This window comes from Malus domestica, chromosome 06, assembly GCF_042453785.1.
Source record: "Malus domestica chromosome 06, GDT2T_hap1".
Classification (NCBI taxonomy): domain Eukaryota; kingdom Viridiplantae; phylum Streptophyta; class Magnoliopsida; order Rosales; family Rosaceae; genus Malus; species Malus domestica.
The window spans coordinates 24,321,128-24,343,422 of NC_091666.1; the positions used below are offsets into that span (position 1 = coordinate 24,321,128).

At 39.4% G+C, this 22,295-nt stretch overlaps 3 protein-coding genes across 3 annotated transcripts; 2 read left to right on the plus strand and 1 right to left on the minus strand.

Moving 5' to 3' along the window:
* Window positions 1–1,109: 1,109 nt before the first annotated feature.
* On the plus strand, window positions 1,110–4,407 carry LOC139197057 (uncharacterized). Its single transcript, XM_070823579.1, has 4 exons — window positions 1,110–2,983; window positions 3,080–3,669; window positions 3,764–3,937; window positions 4,091–4,407. The coding sequence occupies exons 1-4, from the start codon at window positions 1,445–1,447 to the stop codon at window positions 4,329–4,331; spliced, it is 2,544 nt and encodes an 847-aa protein (XP_070679680.1). The 5' UTR covers window positions 1,110–1,444; the 3' UTR covers window positions 4,332–4,407.
* A 1,628-nt stretch (window positions 4,408–6,035) lies between these two features.
* LOC114821650 (MAG2-interacting protein 2-like) lies at window positions 6,036–8,301 on the minus strand. The gene is made up of 4 exons (XM_070823054.1): window positions 7,941–8,301; window positions 7,146–7,823; window positions 6,867–6,994; window positions 6,036–6,634 (listed from the first exon to the last, which is right to left on the minus strand). The coding sequence occupies exons 2-4, from the start codon at window positions 7,333–7,335 to the stop codon at window positions 6,320–6,322; spliced, it is 633 nt and encodes a 210-aa protein (XP_070679155.1). The 5' UTR covers window positions 7,336–7,823; window positions 7,941–8,301; the 3' UTR covers window positions 6,036–6,319.
* Window positions 8,302–17,971: 9,670 nt separating this feature from the next.
* On the plus strand, window positions 17,972–22,263 carry LOC103437407 (uncharacterized). The gene is made up of 4 exons (XM_029103742.2): window positions 17,972–19,991; window positions 20,128–21,271; window positions 21,410–21,530; window positions 21,639–22,263. The coding sequence occupies exons 1-4, from the start codon at window positions 18,364–18,366 to the stop codon at window positions 21,980–21,982; spliced, it is 3,237 nt and encodes a 1,078-aa protein (XP_028959575.2). The 5' UTR covers window positions 17,972–18,363; the 3' UTR covers window positions 21,983–22,263.
* Window positions 22,264–22,295: the final 32 nt, after the last annotated feature.

Here is a 22,295-nt window from a genome sequence, read left to right on the forward strand (position 1 = left end):
ACTTTGCGCATTGCTGATACATGTGGTAAGTACATTTGCCGTGCAAAAAGTTTTACTTCCCCCCCTTATTTTCCTGAACTACACCTGAATATTATTTGTTTATACAGGTCGTGTGAGGAATATCCATTTTGAGTTCTATCTGGATTCTGATACCGCAATTTCAATTGCTGGGGAAATGGTTGAGCAACTTGATCTTTCGCATGAAGATGTGTCTGTCATAGCTGAGTTAATTGATAACTTGATCATGAAGCTAGTACCTGGCTGGAAACCTTCATCAGAAGGTTCATCATGTGGAACAAATAGTTCATGTGGGGATCATCCTGCACCGCAAAATGTTGTCTCACATTTTGCAAATGCGGAGGACCGAGATGATCAAGCATCAATGATTTTAGATACTTCGGCTACCTCGGCTGAGTATGGTGTCCCTACTGCCTCAGGTGCCAGTAATGTCGAAGTATGGAGTCGGCTAAATACAGTTCTGATGAATGCTGTAAAGCTTCAGATGGTTACGGTACCAGTCCAGATTGTATGGTTCACGGTGCGGTCAGGGAGAAGAGTTACGAAGCTGATTCTGGTGATTCAGTTGTGATGAATGAGGTACGCCCTGACATGTCAAGCATTTGTTCCTTATCTGAGCTGTCTCTAGCAAATAAAGATCGATACAATGAGCTAAAGGGGGAGCTTGATGCTATTGATAGGCAATACCATCGATGTCTTCTCGAGCTCTTGAGGTTGAGGGAAGAAGAAAATCAGAGTGCAAAGAAGAGGTGGATAGCGAAAAAGAAATTAGGTGTTAATTGATGTACTATTTAGTGTTCTCTGTCGTCTTTTTAATTCCTATAACATTCGTTTTATACTTGTAATTGTTTTTTCATCAAGAAATGCGGCGAAGCGAATCATGCCCGTGTTTTTATGCGTCGATTTGGTACATACATTTGGTTTTACGGTTACTAATAATGATATTTTCTTTGTTCCATTGCTTGCCCAAAAAAAAAAAAAATAATGCAAAAAAGTGACGGCCTGTGCTAATACTTCATAATTTCGACAATAATCCACAAATGATAGAGATAATGTATACATATATATTTGGACACTTGGACGAATCTAGAAGCAGAGATCCCAGTTGACTGACTTTCAGCTAGTTTTTACTTTCCTCCTCACACCCTCTGGTTCATTTATGCTTCACCTGAGCCGTCACAAACGAGGACGTGATCCAGGGAGGCTTGGGGTCTCTCTCGAACGGGAGGAACATTCATCATCGCTTCATCAACAGCTACCAACCCCCCACCGGATTTGAGTGAAACTATTCCGAATCTGGCTTAATGGTACAGAGGTACGTAAATTTAGAATTGAAGTGAATAGAAGTTTTGTTATTTAAACTTGTAGATCATGGCACTGGCTTTAGTTGGAGGGGCTGCTGTTGGAGCACTATTTGGAGCTCCCTATGATGTGGTTAAGGTGGCCGCAGTATAGACCCTTACTTGGAGATCTCAAATTCACTCTAGATTCTCTAAGACCGCGGATCATCCAACAGATCGGAGATCATAATGTGGAATTGGGCCTTCCAAACGACGAAATAGAGAGCCTTCAGAGACAAATGGAGGAGGGTACAGAACTGGTTAGGAAGCTATCGAACGTTGGTATGTGGAACTGCAATATCTGGTGCAGTTGCTGCAACTGCACAAAGCCAAGTTACACGGATCAACTTGTTGAATTGGATAGGTCATTAAGAATACTGTTAGAGATACTGAGGCTGCAGGAAGCAAGGGATGTGAAGGAGGCCTTGCTTCTGGCAAGGAAAATCCACAACAAACAAGATGAGTTGGATAAAAAGATGTCGGATTTGCTCAAAGTGCAGCAGGAGGCAGGGTTGACAGCGCAACATGAAACGACTGTGGGAGAGCTTTCAGCAAGTAACACACAGACGATGGTGCACGACCGAGTTGAAGGGAATAGTGTGCAAGGGGCTGCTCTAGGAGCAGCGTTTGCTGTGCTCTTTGGTGCTGTTATACAAGTGAAGGACAACACTAGGATGTTTAAGCGTGTCCTTGGATATCTAAAATCCACGCTAGACTCCTTAAAACCGTTGATAGAAGAGGTAGCCAAATGTAAAAGGGTACTGCATCTCCCAAAGGAGGAACTAGAGAATTTTGGAATAGAAATGGAGAAGGGTATAGAGCTAGTTGTCAAGTGCTCTAAGGTTCGTCTGTGGGCTAGCTACAGAAAGGATGAATATTCAAACAAACTTCTTGGGTTGGACGAATCTCTTCAAAGATTGTTATATATACTGAGAATGCAGTTAGCAAGGGATGTGAGAGAAAGCTTGGTTTCCGTAAGTAATATGGAGAAGGTGATAAAGCAAATTGCAGGGCATGATGTGGCACAAAACAATGAGGTTGCAGGTAATGGTATGTGTCCCCAGCCTGAACCTCCATCCTCTACAGTTGGATTGGATGTATTGAATGTGCAGGAGAGAGGTGATGTGATCAAGGAGACATCGTTTGCAGCAAGTAAAGTAGAGGAAGGCGTCAAGCTAATTGAAGGGAGTGGTGTGTTACAAGACCAAAGCGGAATCAAAGGTTTGTACGAAGTTGAACCACCATCACCGAAAGTCGAATCGGATGTACTAATTCTGCAGGGAACAACGGATGTGGAGGAGACATCAGATTCCACGATGAATATGGAGGCAGGGGTCGAGAAAATCAAGGACAATGGTTTGGTGAAAAATCAAATTGATATTGCAGTAACTGAACCCCCGTTGCTTAGAGATGGATTGGAAGTAGCGAACATGCAGGGAACAAGGGATGATAAGCAAACTGAGGGGATAGGAGCGGTCGCGCTCCAAGCTCCAGTTTCTGAAGGTGAACTTCCATCGCTTACACTTGAATCAAACGTCCAATTTGAGCTCTTAGATTCAATGAGTAGCTTCAAAGGCAACCAGCAAGTAATGGACTGGCAGCAGCAGCAGCAGCACTCTTATATGGTATGACTAAATTCTCACATTCTCTTCTTTTTAACTGTGTAGTCGGAAGCCTAGTTTTGAACCTTATTCTGAGACCATATCATATTTCATGAACAGGAAGAGGCACTGAAAAGCCGGCAGCAGTCATTGAATTTCAATAAGTACTTTAATTTGCCAACAGAGAAGGCAGGACTTGAGTCGGAAATTCTCTTTGAACCAGACGCACAACCGGGTTTCTGCCCTGAGAGCATTGGATATTTGCAGAGTAGGCAGTATGACGATGCTCCAGAGCCTGATTACATAAATAGAAGTCAATCGTCTCAGCATGTTAGCCAACTAAAGTCAGATGATGGGTTTAACTGGAGAAAGTATGGGCAAAAACAAGTGAAAGGTGGTAAGTATCCCCGTAGTTATTACAAGTGTACATATCACAATTGCCCAACAAAGAAGAAGGTTGAGAGATCATTGAATGGAGAGATTACTGAAATCATATACAAAGGAAGTCACAACCATCCTAAGCCCCAGTCTCCAAGACAATCAACCTCTCGACCAATTCCAGGTTCTTCATACGGACTCTCTTATCAATTGGCCCCAAAAATATCCAACCCAATAGTTGAATCAGCCAAGACACCGGATGATTTGGAACAAAATTCTCCAATCAGTAATTCAGTAGTTGAAGATGAAAATGAGCCTGTCGCCAAAGAAAGGTAATCTCGGACGATTCCGGTTAGGACTGTATATGTCATATGATTGCCAAAATTGCATATGCGGTAATGGGTTTTTTTTCTTCTTCTTTTGCAGGGATATAGGAAACGCAAATGATCAGACAACTCATACCTCTTCTGCTTCTGGGAGTAGCGTTGTAAAAGAACCGAGAACCGTGGTGCAGACAAAAAGTGAAATTGGTCTTGTGGATGATGGATATAAGTGGAGGAAATATGGACAGAAAGTAATGAAGGGAAATTTTCTTCCAAGGTACACATTCTAGGTCTTTAACACTTTTAGTTGCTTATATGGTATTGCAACCTTGTAAATCTGTTTAGCTTTCCTTGGTAGATTCCTTTCATTACAAGCAAACACTTCCCCAACTCGGCTGCTTATCCTTTTCAACTGTTTTCCAATCTGTAGGGCCTACTACAAATGCACGTATACAGGTTGTCCGGTGAGGAAACATGTGGAGCGATCACCGCATGACTCAACGTCTGTGATCACCACATATGAAGGGAAACACAACCACGATGTTCCTGCAGCACGCTATAGTGACATTTATAGTGCTCCAAAAGAAGGTGCTTCCGAACACCAATCTCAATCTGCAGGGCCGGTCCAGAGATTTTTGAGGCCTGGGGCGATGCCAAAAAATGTGCCCTAACTTCATATAAGAAAATTATTTATTTCACGCATAAGACATCGATAAATTTATACTTAGAAAAACAGTTCAAACTCAATAATTTAGAAACACTGAAAGACTAATTAATTTTGAATCGAGAGAATGAAACCAAAAAATTCCGAGCATACAAGTAGATAGACGATACCGTGGCAGTCATCGTTTGCCTCGCAGTTATACCTTGTGTTACACTCAATAGGGTTGGTCCAGAGAATTTTGAGGCCGGCGTGACGCCAAAAAATGTGCCCTAACTTCATATAAGAAAATTATTTATTTTCACATGTAAGACATCGATAAAATTATACTTAGAAAAGAAATTCAAACTCAATAATAAACACAGAAAGACTAATTTATTTTGTATCCAGAGAAGGAAACAAAAAAACTCCGAGCTTACATGTAGACAGACGATGAGTTTTGTTTTCCATATGAACTTTTAAAGTGTTTTTGTATAAATCGTGAGGTGTTTTTTCATATTTACTAAACCTTGTCAATATGAGACTAAAAAAATAATGATGTTTTCGAGTCTTTAATTAATATGTATAAGTAATGAATTGGCACTAAATTAAACCTTTTGATGACACGTCATATGATTTGCAAATTTACTCTACGTATTACTCTTTATAGAAGATTAGACTTGAATTCAAACGAATATTTAAAAATAGCAACCCACATAGCTAATAGCTAGTAACTAAAAATAAATTATCCAAACAAATATTCGTAAAAATTGAAAAGAATAAACACGCATACAGCATTTCGAACTTAGGAAATCTTGTTAATTTTAAACAACAAAAACCATTGCTTCTAATTAAACTTCTTCATCATTTAACCAACTTTTATAAATTTATACTCTTATGAAAAGAAATCTGTAAAAATTGAAAAATAAATATGCACATGTAGTGTTTTGAACCCAGGACCTCTTCATTATTATCAAATGACAAAACCACCACTTCTAGTTAAATTTCTTTGTCATTAAACCAAATTTTATAAATTTATACTCTTATAAAAACATATATAAATATGTCACCCTAATAATTTTGGTGCCCCGAATTTTTTTGGGCCCTAGACGGTCGCCCTGCCTGCACTGGGCCTGGGCTGGCCCTATCAATCTGTACTAGACGGATTAGGGGTGCATTTGTTGCACCAGACTATCTCGAACTGGACTAGGTTCAGGGACTAAGCTGGACTGGCTTAGACTAGACTAAGCTGGACTAACTTAGTAAAACGTTTGGTGCAGTGTCAGATTAAGAAGTAGGATAATGAAAATAGTACTGTCACCAGTTTGGTGTTGGCTCGGATTGAGACTAAATTATTATTCTAATTTAATTTCTTTTTATTTAAAGATATTATCAAAATTAATAATATTAGATGAGAGTATGACTCAATAAAAAATAAAAAATAAACCAAATTTCTTGCCAACGAAAGAAACATACATGATTCAAGAGTAGTATTGCTCCAAACATCAATATAACAAAGGTGTTTTCCTAACAATTGACGGGTTTTAGAATGCTTTTCTTAATTATTCAACTTTGGTTTGATTGCATTCAATCAATCCCAAGACCACAATGATGTGTGAGGCACAATGGCAAATGGATAGCCGAGCCTTGATCATTGCTACATTTGGATTTGAGCACGTAAATTGCTTGCTCCAACTAGTTTGAAGAAAACCAATAACAATATGCAAAAGGAAGAGATCATGAATATACCTCGAGCAAAGTACACAACGTTTGGATCAAAGGATTGTCAAAAGTGAAGCAACAAGTTTTAGCTGAGGGAACGTAAATTTAAATGTTATGATACAGACAAAATTTTGCTATTCTAACTAATTTACTGACTAGACTAAAACACAAGCTTGTTTAGGCTACACGAATACGATAGTACTCCTGCACTACAGTTCCTTTGAGTCGACTCCTTACATGAACATACAGTTACAAACAATCAAAATCGATTGAATCACTACCATGCCTTTTGTTGCTCTAGCAAGCAAGCTGGTGCCTGCACATGTAACAACTTGCTGCATCAAAACTGCCATTTATGACTCTACTACGATGGCTGAATCTGATCTCACCGAAAGCAGACCAAAGATGTAAGCAAGAAAGCAGACCAAAGATGTAAGCAAGCCGCACCTTATGGCATCCATCAATTGCAAGGTATACAATATATGAAACAGCTTTGATGGTTTCCACAGCATAGCCAATTATTTCACCTTTAAATTTCGAAATTTCACAAGTAATATCATCATTGGTCCAAACCTCAGAAACAAGGACAGAACTCAAATAACACAAATAGACCTGTAAGGAAACAATAGATCACTATCACTCAATGGGGGAAAAAGCCATCTCTATGTTATAGAATTCAGAGATGTAAGCCTACAAAGCTGCCTACATGTGAACGGTTCAAGCTGTATTCATCGGCTAATGTTAAAACATCCTTCAAAGTGTGCTTCTTATCTAACTTGACTGAATCAATCAAGGGACGCACAACACTCTTAATATAATTAAAGTCCTGAGACAAAAAACGTACTGTGTCAACACCAGGGATTATTTTCTCTAATGTTGTACAACGATCTGCAACACGCTTTTGGTTTTCTAATTTTAATTTCCATTCCCTCCAAAAGGTAGACTGCACCTTGTCAAATTTGCCTATTTCACCTGAATCCAATAAAACAACATACAAAACCATGAACTCCTTATCATTGTAAAAATGTACATGCACCAATAATATTACTCTATTTTCACATTTCCACTGCTTGGAGCTTTAAGATGGTAGCATAGCAAATTGTAAATAAGTGTAGCAGATTACCTGTGTGTTTTTCTTTAAACTTCCTTAGTAGCAGCTCCTTCATTTGCGTAGAATCTTCACACTTAAATGTTGAACTATACAACAAGCTATATGTCATCCTCACATTCATGATGCTAGAAACTTCTTGGTAATCCTTCCTTGTTCTAAGCTGCTCCTCTATCACTTCAACCCCACTCACAGCATCCAACATATTCAACAGAAATGAGCAACCCACTATGTCTTCCTCTTTGGTAACAAGTGGTTCAATTATTGATTTTGCCAGAGACGCAACCACATTGTCGGTAGGAGCAAAACCATTTCTCGCCAACCAGGACAGAATGGTCACTAGAGCCTGTGTTCTTACACTGACATATTGCTTTCCAGGAATCAAGTTACCATTTGACTTCTTACTGTGTTCTCTATTCCTACTTAGCTCAAGCAGCCATGGAAGTTGCAGAGCAGAAAATGTCAAAAAATTTCCATTTTCTCTCAAAATAGATTCCCAGTTCGTATAAATACGATTACAAATAAAGTACCAATTCACAAATCACAAACTTTCGCATATATAAGAAAATATCAACAAATGGTCAGACTTACATAGTCGTTTAGCTGGCGAGCAGCAGATTCAACTTCTTGAACACTTGACATAGCCACAAACCCAAATCATCTACTTCTTGCGGTCGTCTTATCATATATCACCTGCTAAAAACCCTCCAAATTTAACCCACAAAACACTAAACCAGCAACAACCGATTTCACTTTTCACCCAAATTTCAAGTAAAATTTACAAAATTTCGAGTGAAAACAAGGAATTACCTTGACCATCTGGACATTTCCAATGCTCTCGAAGATACCAGCAAGCTGAGCGCTATCGACGCTGAAGGGAAGGTTACCCATGAAGAGTTTGAGGTTAGAGGAGGCCTCTCCGTCGTCACTAAGAACCTCCTCGTCCTGCTCGAACTCGGATGAGACGGTGAAGTCGTGAAGGGGATGGGAGATGGCAAAGGTGCGAAGGAGAAGAAGACGGATGGATCAGCTACGAGGGAGGACGAGACTAGGAGTCCGCTCGAAATCGAGGGCTCTCGCTAAGAACAGCTAGCGAGGCGTTCAGTCGGGCGAGTCCCCTTTAGTCTCATTAACGCTTGTCCGTGTAAATAACAAACACCAGACTGGACTATCATTTAGTCTAGTCCAGTCCAAGGAATGCTAGTGAAGGCAAATAAACATACCATGTATTAGACGTGCATGCAACAGATGATGCCATAAAAAGACACTGGTTGAATCAGAGCAAGAGTTGCTAAATGAAGGGAATGTTGTGGTACAAGATCAGATTGAAATTAAAGGTTATTGTGAAGGGATTTAACCTCCATTGTTTGCAGTTGGATTGGATGGACAGGTACAATGGATGTGAAGAAGATGTCTGATTCAACAGTATGGAGACACTGAAGCGCCAAGGACGGCACTCATCATGTTTCAACAAATTCTCAAGAAAGGCAACTTTATCAACAGAGATAATGGGAGTTAAGTCTGCAATAGCTGAAATGATACATAAGTTAAACCTAAAAGATGTTCTCATGCGTGCAGTAGCCTTAGATGGTCTACCCTCGGCACTATTTTAGTTGAAACTTTGAGGAAAATGGTGTCGGTCTCTGGGGAGCCAATGCAAAGATTGGGTGCTTACATATTGGAAGGTCAAAGTAAATTAATTATATATCATATAAATAAGTGTCTATTTAGACTTAAACTTATATTTGTATTGAAAATTTGGGTTTATTATTTTAATTAAGTTTATTGTATAACATATAACATAAAAAAAATATCAAAATTTTTTGCTTTAGTATTTTAGTGAATTTAATGGTATTAAATGAAAGTTCAAGTGATTACGAGTCCGTCATACTTTACTAAATTGTTTCAAAGATCATATCAATTTATGTGAATTTTAAAAGAAATAACGGTGACAAACATGTGGTATAAAAAGTATTGGTTGAATAATATATCATTCCTTTATTAATTAAATGCTAAGTGACACAATTTGCTTGGACAACAATTAAAAATATAAAGAAAAAGAAAAAAAGAAGAGTTGATCACGTGGAAAATGGAGAAAGTCATTTTCTCTTCTTCCATGGAACCAAGGTCCAAGAATAGCATCTGTTGCAATTCACATGAATTATTCTGACAGTTAGATGATGTTGTATTAAATATATGTAAGTATTGTAGCCATAATCTAGGGAGAGAATGAGAGTCGAGAAGGGAAAAGGGGGGAAATTTCTAGGGTTAGGGTTCACCCAGTTGCAATCAATCCACTTGGTTAATCAGAATCTCTTTGCAAATTTCATTTGGGTTGTAGTTAATTGGTTAACTAGTTGGATAATAGAGGGGAGGGAAATTTCAATTAAGGTAGATATCTAAAAGAAATTAGGATTTAGTCATTTTGATAAGGCTCGAGATTTCGCATGTGTTTTGATAAGTCCTTGTCTCGGGAGGATAATCCTCATCATTATGTTAAAAGAGGAGAGTGTGGTGTGCTAATTCATAATGAGAAGATCAAGAGACGGGGGAATTACCCATGGTGGGTGACTTGGGAGGTGACGCTAGCCGTCGTCTGCTGCCGTATAACTGATGACCTGCTAACCGAAGCGTGCAACGTATGTTTCGATTATCATTGGTGCTTTTTGGGCGGAGATAATTATAGCACATGTTGGAAGCTAAATAGTCTTCTTGATGTGAATATGATTTTAATCTCTGGGCTTAATCATGATTGCTTAAATATTAGTTGTTGGTTTAGAGTGTCTTGGTTTCCTAATTTAATGTTTTTCGAGAGCATGCATACTTTCTTTGCTGTCTGGATTAGGTTTAGGTTATGTAGGGTGCTAATTATCTCTAAGTGCTTGTGTGTGCCCCTTTGCCTTCTGGGGTTGCCCACTTTGTATTCCTGGAATCATCTTAATAGCTCTACCATTAGTATTTATAGGTGTTGGTTGATTAGTTTGTCTTTACTTATCATCCTTGATTCCCCCTCATAGCTTTATTACCATAACCATGACTATCATTTCCCAACTTGAAGCTTCATCTTCCAGGCACACTAGAATTCCCACCAGCCCTAGAATCCCTGCTTGGGCCAACAAGTTTGCCAATCCCCTCCTTGGTCAACCCCTAGGTGTGGTTGAGGGTGCTTGTGGTACCTTCACCATGGAGAATGGTATTACTAGAGTGTCTACCAACCTTTATTCAAACTTGAATGTTGAGTACATGGATAGTAGAGTGCTCATGGGTAAGTTAGTGGGTAAGTAATTGGATGCTAGGACCATCAAGTGGAAGCTGGGGTTAACTTGGGGTACTAAAGTTAAGAATCCATTTTATTTGGACCACTTTGGGCATAGGTGGTATGCTATTGAGTTTACTGATGAGGAAGAGTTTGAGTTTGCCTTAAACAACATGCCCTGGTATGTTCGGGGTCAAATCTTCCATATGGAGAGGTGGAATGTTCATTTTAGAGATACAAACCTCATATCTAATTTGAGGGTTTGGATTAGGATTCCTAGAGTTCTAGTCCAATACCATGATGCTGAGATTTTTGAGGTTATTACGCAACCTGTGGGTAGCTTTGTCTTAGCGGATGAGACTACCCTATCGGGGCTCAATGGCTTGTTTGTTAGAGTTCTTCTCGAAGTAGATTTGAGCCTGCCCTTGAAGAGAATCCTAGTTGTAAATGATGAAGAGTGCCTATTGCTATTGAGCTATAAGAAACTTTTTGAAGTCTGTTTCTATTGTGGAAGAAAGATGATTGATAAGCATTCTTGCCCTGTTGACTATGATAATGATGGTTGTCTCATTGTGGATAGAATCTTTGAGGAAGAACCTCTGGTGTGCCCTGTTGATTTCCCAGTGAGTGATGAAACCAATAGTAAGGTTCATATGGGTGTTATGATGTTATTTCCCAAACCTACTCTGGTTGATAAGTTGGGTTTTGCTGAGGGCGAAACACCAGTGAGGGGTGAAAATTTCCAAGAGCAAACCGAGGATGAGGAAGGGTGGAATTCGGTCCCAGTTAAAAGGAGCAAAAATGCTAGTAGAGGTAGAAGTTCTGGTTGTATGGATGACAGAAGCTATGAGAATGTTGTACTATGTATTAGAACTTGGGCGTCACATGCTGATCTTGTTTCTAAGCAGTGTCTTCAAGCTGATGGAGGGTCCGGAACTGGCAATGCCGGAGAAAGAATTGTGATGACTGAGAATGCTACTGGTAATGGAAGTAAAGGTAATAAAGTTAAAGAAGTCACTGATCTGGATACTGATGAGGTCTTTATGGAAACTAAGGAAGGTGAATTTGAGCAAGTTCAAGCTGGAGGTAATAGGAAGGGGGTTTGAAGTGAGGTTAAAGGTGGAACGGGTCCTAACTTCAATTTGGAGGATGTTGATTGATGAAGTCGCTGTTATGGAACTGTAGGGGCTGGGGGCAGGCTTGTTTTTTAGATTTTATGTTTTTTTGTATTGTCGAACCTAGATCCAACCTTGATATAAGGCTTAATGCTTTATTGTCTAAGAGGTTCACTAATGTGTTTTTTGCTAGTGGGGATGGAAGGGCAGTGGGTCTATGCCTTTGTTGGAACGATCGAAATATTAATATGAATGTGCTTGCCCATAACTCTAGATTTATTCATTATGATGTTTTAGATAAGCAAACAAACATTAAATTCTTTTGTACTTTTGTTTATGCTTACCCTAAAAAAAATCTGCAACCTCAACTATGGAACAATATCATTAATCTAAGGCCTACAAATAACGAAATTAACCCCTGGCTTCTCCTCGCTGACTTTAACAATATCATTAATCTTACTGAGAAGGTTGGAGGTAATAAAATTGTCCCAAATCAGTGCCTTTCACCTAGTGTAATGGTCATAAAGATAACACCATTATCTATGAAAGATTGGAGAGGGCTATTACTAACTCCGATTGGTTAAACTTATACCCCAATGCCTCTCTCCATAATTATCCCATTTTTGGCTCGGATCATAGCCCAATCTTATTGGATACTAATACCTTGTGCAACGCTAATGTTGTAGGTAGTAATAAGTTCAAATTTGAGGCTATATGGTTTACTCATCCGAATTTTGTGAATGTTGTGAGTAAAGCTTGGAGTGATGACATGCCTGGTAACTCTTGTGATAAGGTTAGGAGTTACTTAGGTAGATTCAAATTTCTTATCAAGAAATGGAATAAGGATATCTTTAGGAACATCTTAGACAAGAAAAAGGTTCTTATGAGTGAGTGAGATAAAGTCGAACAAGATAGTATACGTATGATCTCTTTACATCTTGAAAAATTTGGAAATGGGAATAAATAGTTTTGGAAGTGGGTAAAAAAATTGAAGAATTGTATGAGAAAAGTGAATTTTGTGTGGATATTTAAACAAATAGATAGGTATTAATAGAGTTTTTGAGTGAATTTTGATTTAATTTAATTGTTTTAGCCGTTGGATTTAATTTTGAGTCATTATATATTTTTTATTACCGTTAGATCATTGGATTCAATGTATTTATAAATTTCAATTAAAATATAAATAAATTTGAATCCAGACCATTAAATCAACCTACGTTCCAATCATCATGAACACCCGATCTAAAAAGAGCCCTTGCAGGAGTATTGGGTGGCAACAAACATTTTAGCATGGGCTAAAATTAAGTTTTAGCCTAAAAATTATTTTAAGTCCAACAAATGATGAAAGTTTTGAGACGGAATTTTAACCCAACTATTGAAGTTGGTCCAATTTTTGGTCACCTCTACTTAAATGCGTGCATTGCCATACTTGCTCTTGTTCTATCATTCAAACAGAAAAAACCCTCTCCCGCCTATCATGTACTTATATTTTTCTCATCACTTTGCCACTTTCCACTACTATATTAAAATTTTTGTAACATTGGAATTGTGATACATCGTCATTTGAAACCATCTTTAATATCATATTGCGTATAACCATACTATAATAAGGTTTTCTTAGTTGTTTTCGGTTGTCCCCACCAGAAGAAATGTCAGGCTCCGTCCCTACTGCAATGGAAGAAGATGGGGTCACTAAACCGTCGCCTTGATTGCCAACATTAACGCTTGAGGCTTTAAGAAAAGGAAAAAAATTGCCCTTATTGGTCCGCATCGGTTTTCCCCCTTGGACCATCCTTAAGGACGTCCCCAACATGATGCAACTTAAAAGTTTGGTTTTTGAGCGTTGTTCCTATCTTGTAAATCACCATTAATTTGCCACCCTATGCAAGGAATAACGAAAGACCAATGGTTGCAAAATAAGATGTGAACATGAAAAACAAAATATGAAGGGAGACACTCATCACTACTTGGGTGCTCTTTCCACTAGTCATGTCAATTATGGCTCTCCAAGCTTCCCTTCCATAAAGTGCACAGTTTATTGATAAATTTTCATCAATTGTAAACACTACCAGTCTACCACCTTCCCTTCGGTTGGTGTTAGAGTTGGAATTGAACTTCTCAACGATTTTAGCCCCCAATTATTCTGATTTGTACCGACGACACCATTTTCACTATTACAAATCCATGCAAAGCACAAAACAACATCTTCATCATTTGACCAATTAGGTCCTCTAATATGATCTCTTGACATCTTGAAAATTTTGGAAATGAGAACAAATAGTTTTGGAAGTGGGTAGAAATAGAAAATGGAAGAATTGTATGAGAAAAGTGAATTTTGTGTGGATATTTGAACAAATAGATAGGTATTAATAGAGTTTTTAGGTGAATTTTGATTTAATTTAATTGTTTTAGCCATTGTATTTAATTTTGAGTCATTAGATATTTTTTATTACCGTTAGATCATTGGATTCAATGTACTTATAAATTTCAATTAAAATATAAATAAATTTGAATCCAAACCATTAAATCAACCTATGTTCCAATAATCATGATTGCCCGATCGAAAAAAAGCCCTTGTGGAAGTACTGGGTGGCAACAAAGATTTTAGCATGGGCTAAAATTAAATTTTAGCCCAAAAATTATTTTAAGTCCAACATGACACACCCTGACCCAAAATGTCCACTAGGAATCCGAATCGAGCTGTGCTGGCCGACACTTGGAAGGTGATGAAGTCATAAAGTGTGATGATGTGGAAAAATGTGAATAAATTTAAACCTAAAAGTGCCTAAATACCAGAGTGCACCGGTGAGCGGGAATGAACCTACTTCACACGTGACGTTAGAGCATAAGCAAGTACAGAGTGAATTAAGAATCGTACCCTCGAAATAATCTCCAATACTAACTTATCCCATATTCATCACATATGTTAGCTCATCACATATTCATCACATATGCTAGCTCATCACATATTCGTCACATATGCTAGCTTATCCCATATTCATCACATATGCTAGCTTATCACATATTCGTCACATATGCTAGCTCATCACATATTCATCACATATGCTAGTTTATCACATATTCATCATATATGCTAGCTTATAAGTCGGAGTCACCTTTAGTGACCTATACGACTTATCCATATCTCCTCATATATCGCATTAATCATTGCTAGCATATAAGTCGGAGTCACCTATGGTGACCTATACGACATATTTGTATCTCATCGCATATGCAATTGATATGTCAACCAGATCCACCTCTTGTGGCCTGTACGGCTAAGTCTATAGCTCATATCTTAATCTAGCCAAAGTCACCTTTAGTGACCTATACGGCACTACACCTGCACATGAATCGGAACCACTGTAGTGGTCTGTACGATAGGACTTGGTGTAAATGAACACGCTCAAGTGCTACGATCACGTGAAGAGTCACCTACGAGTTGGAACCACCTATAGTGGTCTGTACGACAGGCCTGTGCACCTACCTAGAATTCAAGGTGAGCGTATGGTGCGGGAGGTGAACATTACATGAAAGACTGTGCCCTGAACACGGACGGGAACACTAACACCGGGGTGCAGGTTTATGAGCTTTAAATGCATCTAATACCACATGTATGACTCATAAGCAACCTGTACAACAATGTCAGAGTTGCCTACTATTGCAACCTGTACGACCGTGTCAGAGTTACTTAAAACATAAAAGTAGTCATACCATAACCCCATCAGTTCAACTAATACCGTATACTTACCTGAACTTACCTGTGTGTCTTGCATTCACCTTTGCACTTTAGAGCGTTCACAATAATTATGTGCAAGGAATATACAAATGGAAATATCAGGATGTAAGTCTGAAATTCAACATATCATAATATCTCCAATTATATACATATATATAAGATGGCGAAATATGCATAATCTGTAACGTCCCACTCCCGAACTATTTGTTTTTAGGAATAATTATCGGTGATAAGTCCAACTAAACACTAGTTAAATTAACTATCATTACTTATATTTTCTTACTTCAATTTCTTGATTCTTCATATATTGATTTATGACCAACGTTTAACCACCAAATCATAATGTTACATCTCACATTTTCCACTAATCTTCTTCACCTTGCTCAATTCTCCTAACAAGGCTATTGTCTTAATTACTTAGTCTCATTTATTGTATGGCTGCATCTAACGTCTCGCTAGACTGCCTACGTACCTAAATAGGGATCAAGCCATTCGTAGTTCATATTAGTACTTCAAAATATTCACAGTAATCATATGCAATAATCAATTTATAAACGTTTGTGGAATTACCAATCATATATATATATATATATATATATGCGATAAAAAGGAAAAGATTCACTCACATGGAGTCCACACTATGATTCTCTAGCACGCACGTCGAGGCGTCCAGAATAATTGGTGCCTGTGACCAATTATCGAATCACATCTCAAAACTCTTATTAATAGAATACGTAATTCACATAAGGCGCATTCTCAAGGACATCCCAAAATAGTTTGAGACTCATTGACCATAAATCAACCGTCGATCAAGGATCGACGGTAGGGTCTACAACCCTGTATAACTCGATTCGAAAAATCTGCATATCAGATTTCCAATCTGTAACTTCCAGAGATTCATATTATGCTTCTAGAATAACATACTAAAATTTCATTTCGATCCAACGGTCGGATCTTCGCCAGTTGCCCATAACCAATTGGCGATTAACATTTATTTTATAAACTTACAAATCCAATTCGGAAAGATCTGCATGTCGGATTCCTGATCCATAAGTTTCTATGGTCCTCTAATATTATGTACTATAACATATTAAGGTTTAGTGATGATCCAACGGTCGGATCGTCGATTCACATTTTTACCAAGTAACGTATCGTAATGAATTTAGGTTCAAGCGATCAACCTACGTTATAGGAATATCAAAACTGAATTCAAGACATCTAATTTAGCCTAAAAGTGGCATCGACGATCCCCTGGCCACGTGCCGTTGCACGCACCGCCGCGGGTGGCGGTTGGCCGTCCCGACTCGTAGGAAAATTCAATTATTTCTAAAAATTACCAAATGTTACAGAATTGTAGGTCTCAATGAGTAGAGTAAACCTTATACCTGTGGCCAAGTCCAATTTGGTCGGGAAAAGCTCCAATTGTCTTGAAACCCGTCGGAACCCTAGAAATTTGGTGGCCTCGATCCACCCTATCCGGCGTTCCGCCGCCCCAACCATGGCTTGGGACCTTTTCCTGGGTTCATGAGGAGTTAACCCATGGTGATGGTTGACGGTGATAGCTTAAAAAATGGCCAGTTGTTGCCGTGGTGTCCTCGGAGCCCCTCAGTGAAAATCATTGCGAATTCAAGCCTATTTCCTTCAATTCAGAAGTGGAAATGGTAGAGGGAGGGTCTTAGAGTCGTTTAAGGGTGGTGGCGGCGATCAATTTACCGAGAAACCGCCGGAATTGGCATCGGGGTGAAATCTGGAAACGAGTTGAGTCACGGGTCGAGGGAAACCCGATTTCCTACCCCTCTTTCCTCCTTCTCTCCCGTGCCCTCCTTTCCTTTCTTTCTAATTGGCCCTCCTATTCTCTCTATTCTCTCCATTTGCCACCATCTTCCCTCATTTTCCTCCTAAAACTCTCTCCATCCTCCTCCGATTGGGCTGTTCTACCCAGTCTCTCCTCATCTCCCAAATAGCAATACCTATGAAAATATATAAAATAATAAATGGAACTCCTTCAAAACGTACTTCCCAGATTTATAGTTTCGTAAAACTTTAACCGTAGCTCCAAATTCACTTCTTCATGCATTTATGCATTCGTATCGTCGAGTACTTCAGGAATATGCTAAGAAAATATTTAGTACGCCTCACAACACGTTGGTCAATGAAAGTCAAAACTTTCCGTCTCTAGGGCATTTTCGTAAATTCACATTTTAAAATTGATAAAATAATAAAATTTGAGACGGATTGTCACACAACAAATGATGAAAGTTTTGAGGCAGAATTTTAATCGAACTATTGGAGTTGGTCCAATTTTTGGTCACCTCCACTTTAATGCGAGCATTGCCATACAACTTCAAACAATGTATTTTGAGTTTTGACTCGAAATTCAACTTATGGAGACAACCACAAAAAGTCAATTTAATTGTTTTAGCCGTTGAATTTAATTTTGAGTCATTATATATTTTTTATTACCGTTAGATCATTGGATTCAATGTATTTATAAATTTTAATTAAAATATAAATAAATTTGAATCCAGACCATTAAATCAACCTACGTTCCAATCATCATAACCATCCGATCTAAAAAAGAGCCCTTGCGGGAATATTAGGTGGCAACAAAGATTTTAGCATGGGCTAAAATTAAGTTTTAGCCCAAAAATTATTTTAAGTCCAACAAATGATGAAAGTTTTGAGACGGAATTTTAACCTAACTATTGAAGTTGTTCCAATTTTTGGTCACCTCCACTTTAATGCGTGCGTTGCCATACTACTTCAATGAATGTTTTTTGAGTTTCGACTCGAAATTCAACTTATAGAGACAACCACAAAAAGTCAAACTGGTAATAGAAGTTAACGCGTTAAATGTCTGTTGAGTGGCGTAAGGGAGGGACATTCCCAAGATTGGATTCCTGGGTTCGTCTCGCCGCTGTTCATTTCTGTAATCGGAGCTTCTCCGGGGAAAACAAGGAGGAGGCCTCAGCAGCCACTCACGCAGCGGCCACGCTGTTCGGATTTTGAGGAAAAAACTGGTCAGAAAAGTGAAAGCATCGATCAGGTTAGACTTCAGATTGAAAGACAAACAATTATACAAAGTTATGTGATTTTCTTGTGCTTGGTGGTGGTGTTGTAATCATGGCACTGTCCTTAGTCGGAGGGGCGGCCATAGGAGCGCTGTTCGGAGCGTTGTATGATGTCGTTAAGATATCGATAGGCAAGACTGCTATGCAGTATAAACCCCTCCTCAGAGAACTTAAATTCACGTTAGACTCCCTAAGGCCGCGGATCATCCAACAGATAGGAGAACATAACGTGGAATTGGGTATTTCGAACGAAGATATAGTGAGCCTGCAAAGACAAATGGAGGAGGGTACAGAGCTCGTTAGGATGTTATCGAACCGTGGCACGTGGAGCTGCTACATCTTGTGCAGCTGCTGCAACTGCAACAAGCCGAGTTATGCGGAACAACTTGTTGAACTGGATAGGTCTCTTAGAATATTGTTGGAGATACTGAAGCTGCAGGAAGCGCGGGATGTGAAGGAGGTCTTGGTTTTGGCTAGGAAGATCAATGACAAACAAGATGAATTGGAAAGGAGACTGGCCGATTTGCTCAAAGTGCAGCAAGAATCGGGGGACGGGGGAGAGTCTTCGGGAAGTGGTGCAGAGACAACACCAAATGAACAAAATGGAGAGAATGGTGGACAACAAGTGGCACCGTCAGGTGGAGGAGTAGGGGCTGCTGCTCTAGGAGCGGCGTTTGGGGTGTTGTTTGACACTGTTATGCAAGTGAAGGACAAGACTACCATGCTTAAACGCCCCCTCGGAGATCTCAAATCAACGCTAGATTCCGTAAAGCCGTTGATAGAAGAGGTGGCAGAATGTAGCAAGGTATTGAATCTCCCAAATGAGGAATTAGAAGATGTTACAATACAAATGGAGAAGGGTGCAGAGCTTGTGAGCAATTGCTCAAAGATTCGTCAATGGACTACCTATAAAATGTATGAGTATACCAACAAACTTCTTGGATTGGACGAATCGCTTCAAAGATTGTTAACTGTGCTAAGATTGCAGTTAGCAAGGGATGTGAGGGAGACCCTGGTTTCCGTAAGCAATATAGAGGCGGTGATCAATCAAATTGAAGGGAGTGGTGTGGTTAAATTACAAAATGAGCAAAATGAAGCTAAAGGTTTATGTGAAGCGCCCGCAGCCATGGGTAAGAGTGCAGTTGGATTGAATGCACTAAGTGTGGAGGGAACAAGGGACGTGACTGAGACATTGGATCCGGAAGCGAATATAAAGGTAGGGTGGCAGAAAGTTGAAGAGAGTTGGGTGGCACAAAGTAAAACTGAACATCCATCACGTACAGTTGGACTGGATGCAATGAACATGCAGGTGGGAGCAAGGAGTATGGAGGAGACCTCTATAAGTGATGTAGAGCCGGGGCTCAAGCGAATTCAGCGCAAAGAAGTATCCAAACTTGATGCGCCATTTAGGGTATTGGGGAAGGATGTTCTTAAGGATGAGGAAGATGAGGAACTTGATGAGAAAGTGGAAGATCATCATGACAGGAAGAAGAAAGGAGATGAGTCTGTGACCGGTGCAAGTGGAGATGGGATGGCGATTTGTAAAGCTGATGGGTGTGCAGCCGATCTGAGTGATGCAAAGGCGTATAATAGAAGGCATAGGGTGTGTGAACTTCATTCGAAGGCTCCACTTGTGATTGTGTCTGGTCTAAAGAGAAGGTTTTGCCATAATTGCAGCAGGTTTGGCCTCTCAACCTAGTTTTATAATTATCGCACTGCTAATTTGTTTGCTTCTATGATTTCAATCTGGTTTGGTTTTCTATTTTCAGTCTTAGTAATTTAGTTAGTTGTCCTGAATCTAATTGTTGTGTTGTAGATTTCATGATCTATCAGAATTTGATGACACCAAACAAAGTTGTCGTAGGCATTTGCCGTACATTGAACGCGATGGTACAGGCACTCAGTTAAAGGACGTAAGTGGTGATATAGATACGGTGATCAGTCAAACTGAAAGGAGTGGTGCGGTACAATCACAAAACGACCAAAGTGAAATTAAAGGTTCATATGAAGTGGTGGAAGCCACACCACCAGCAGTCGGATTGAATGTACCGAGTGTGCAGGGAACAAGGGATTCAAGGGAAACGTTGCAGACCTCAGTGTGCAGGGAACAAGGGATTCATACAGAGCTAGGACTCAAGCAAATTCAGGGGAAAGATGTGTTTGATTCTGAACCTCCATACGCTGAATACGCTGAATACAAGGAAACTGAATACGTACCTCCATCAGTTACAATTGACATGAATGTGCTTTTGAGAGGATTGAAGAGGTTTCTTCTTAATGAAGAGGTGTCAGCGGTTGTGCTAACGGGTCCTGGGGGAAGCGGGAAAACCACATTAGCAAAATTCTTCTGTGAAGATGGGGAAGTCAAAAATATATTCAAGAACAACGTCTTCTTTGTTCATGTTTCAGAAAATCCTAACTTGAGCCTTATGGTACAAACACTATATCAACAGATGGGTTTCCAGATACCTGCGTTGCAAAACGAATCAATTGCACTTCACTGGTTGCACCAATTTCTCATGGAAACAGCACTGCACCCATCAGTGTTGGTCTTGGATGATGTTTGGCCTGGATCAGAATCCCTTCTTGACAAGTTTGATGAATTCAAAACACCAAATTACAAGATTATGGTGACATCAAGGTTTGAATTTCCGGCATTTGGTTTTCCATATTATCTGAAACCACTGAATGCTGAAGATGAGATGACTCTTTCTCATCATTCCCGCGCACACAACATAGAATTACTGGATGATGAAGACCTGATATGTGTTTCTCCACCACCCATCACATTTGATGATGAAGACCCGATAACTCATTTTCCTGATTCCTCCGCATCCTACTTGGGAGACGGAAGCTCTCATGTTTCAACAGCTATAAGGCCAATGGATCAATTTCATGATTCCTCCGCATCAACCTTGGGAGATAAAAGCTCGTATGTTCCAAAAGATGCAGGGACAATGGTGAGTTCTTAGTCTGCAATGAACACCTACAAATTCTCATGCTTTCGTTTTTTTCGTTTGTGTAAACGCGTTCATACTCTTACGAACGTGGCTCAGGTGCTTATCCAACTTTAACATGCTCTCTTTGTTTCGATTTAGTTTGAGCCTGACAACCCCGTCAAGTCTAAGCAGACATATATGCAGCAGAAGTTGGAACTGAAGGTGAGTGCCAGTGACAAAGCAATGAAGAAAGTCATGAAAGCTGTCCACGCCATAAAGGGTATTCTAATCTTTCTTGCCTAGTTTTGTTTACAGCACTTTATATGAGACGAATACAAAGTATTATGTAACGAAACCGTTTCATTTTTTGGGTGATTTGGATGAGCAGGGGTTCATTCGACCAGTTGGGACGCGGAGAACCAGAGGCTAACAGTGATGGGGCAGTTGGATCCGGCGCTAATAGCTACTAGGTTGAGAAAGATTGCTTCGAAAACAGAGGTAATATCAGTTGGGCCAGCGAAGGAAGAGATCAAAGAAGACAAGAAAGATAAATTGACCGAGAGAAAAGACGATAAGAAAGCTAGAAATCTCACTATGAAAGAGAAAATGGAAGACAAGAACCAAGAAAAGAAAGAGCGAAGTCTTACCGTGAAAGAGAAAATGGAGTTCGATAAAAGAGATGAGGAAGAGAGACTTCTAGATGAGGAAGAGAGAATCATTAGGCCCAGGTGACACAGCCGTAAGAAATCTCTCTTCCGGCTCCTCCGGTGGCTGTCCTTGTATTTTGTTTGTAATCTGTAAAACGATAAAAGGGAACTAAAGAAGCAATCATCCAAGAACGCTGCTTCAGATGCCAACGATATCAAGGGTGAAGATCAGATAAACGTACATTTTTCGATCAATGCTGTAAATGTTTCAGATAGCAAAACAGAAAACAGGTGGTAATGTTGTACCGTGTTCCTGCTAGGGTGTATCATATCTTCATTTTTCTAAGACATTCATTTTATTCTTAATTATCTTTCAGGTTTTGGTACATCCATTTGCT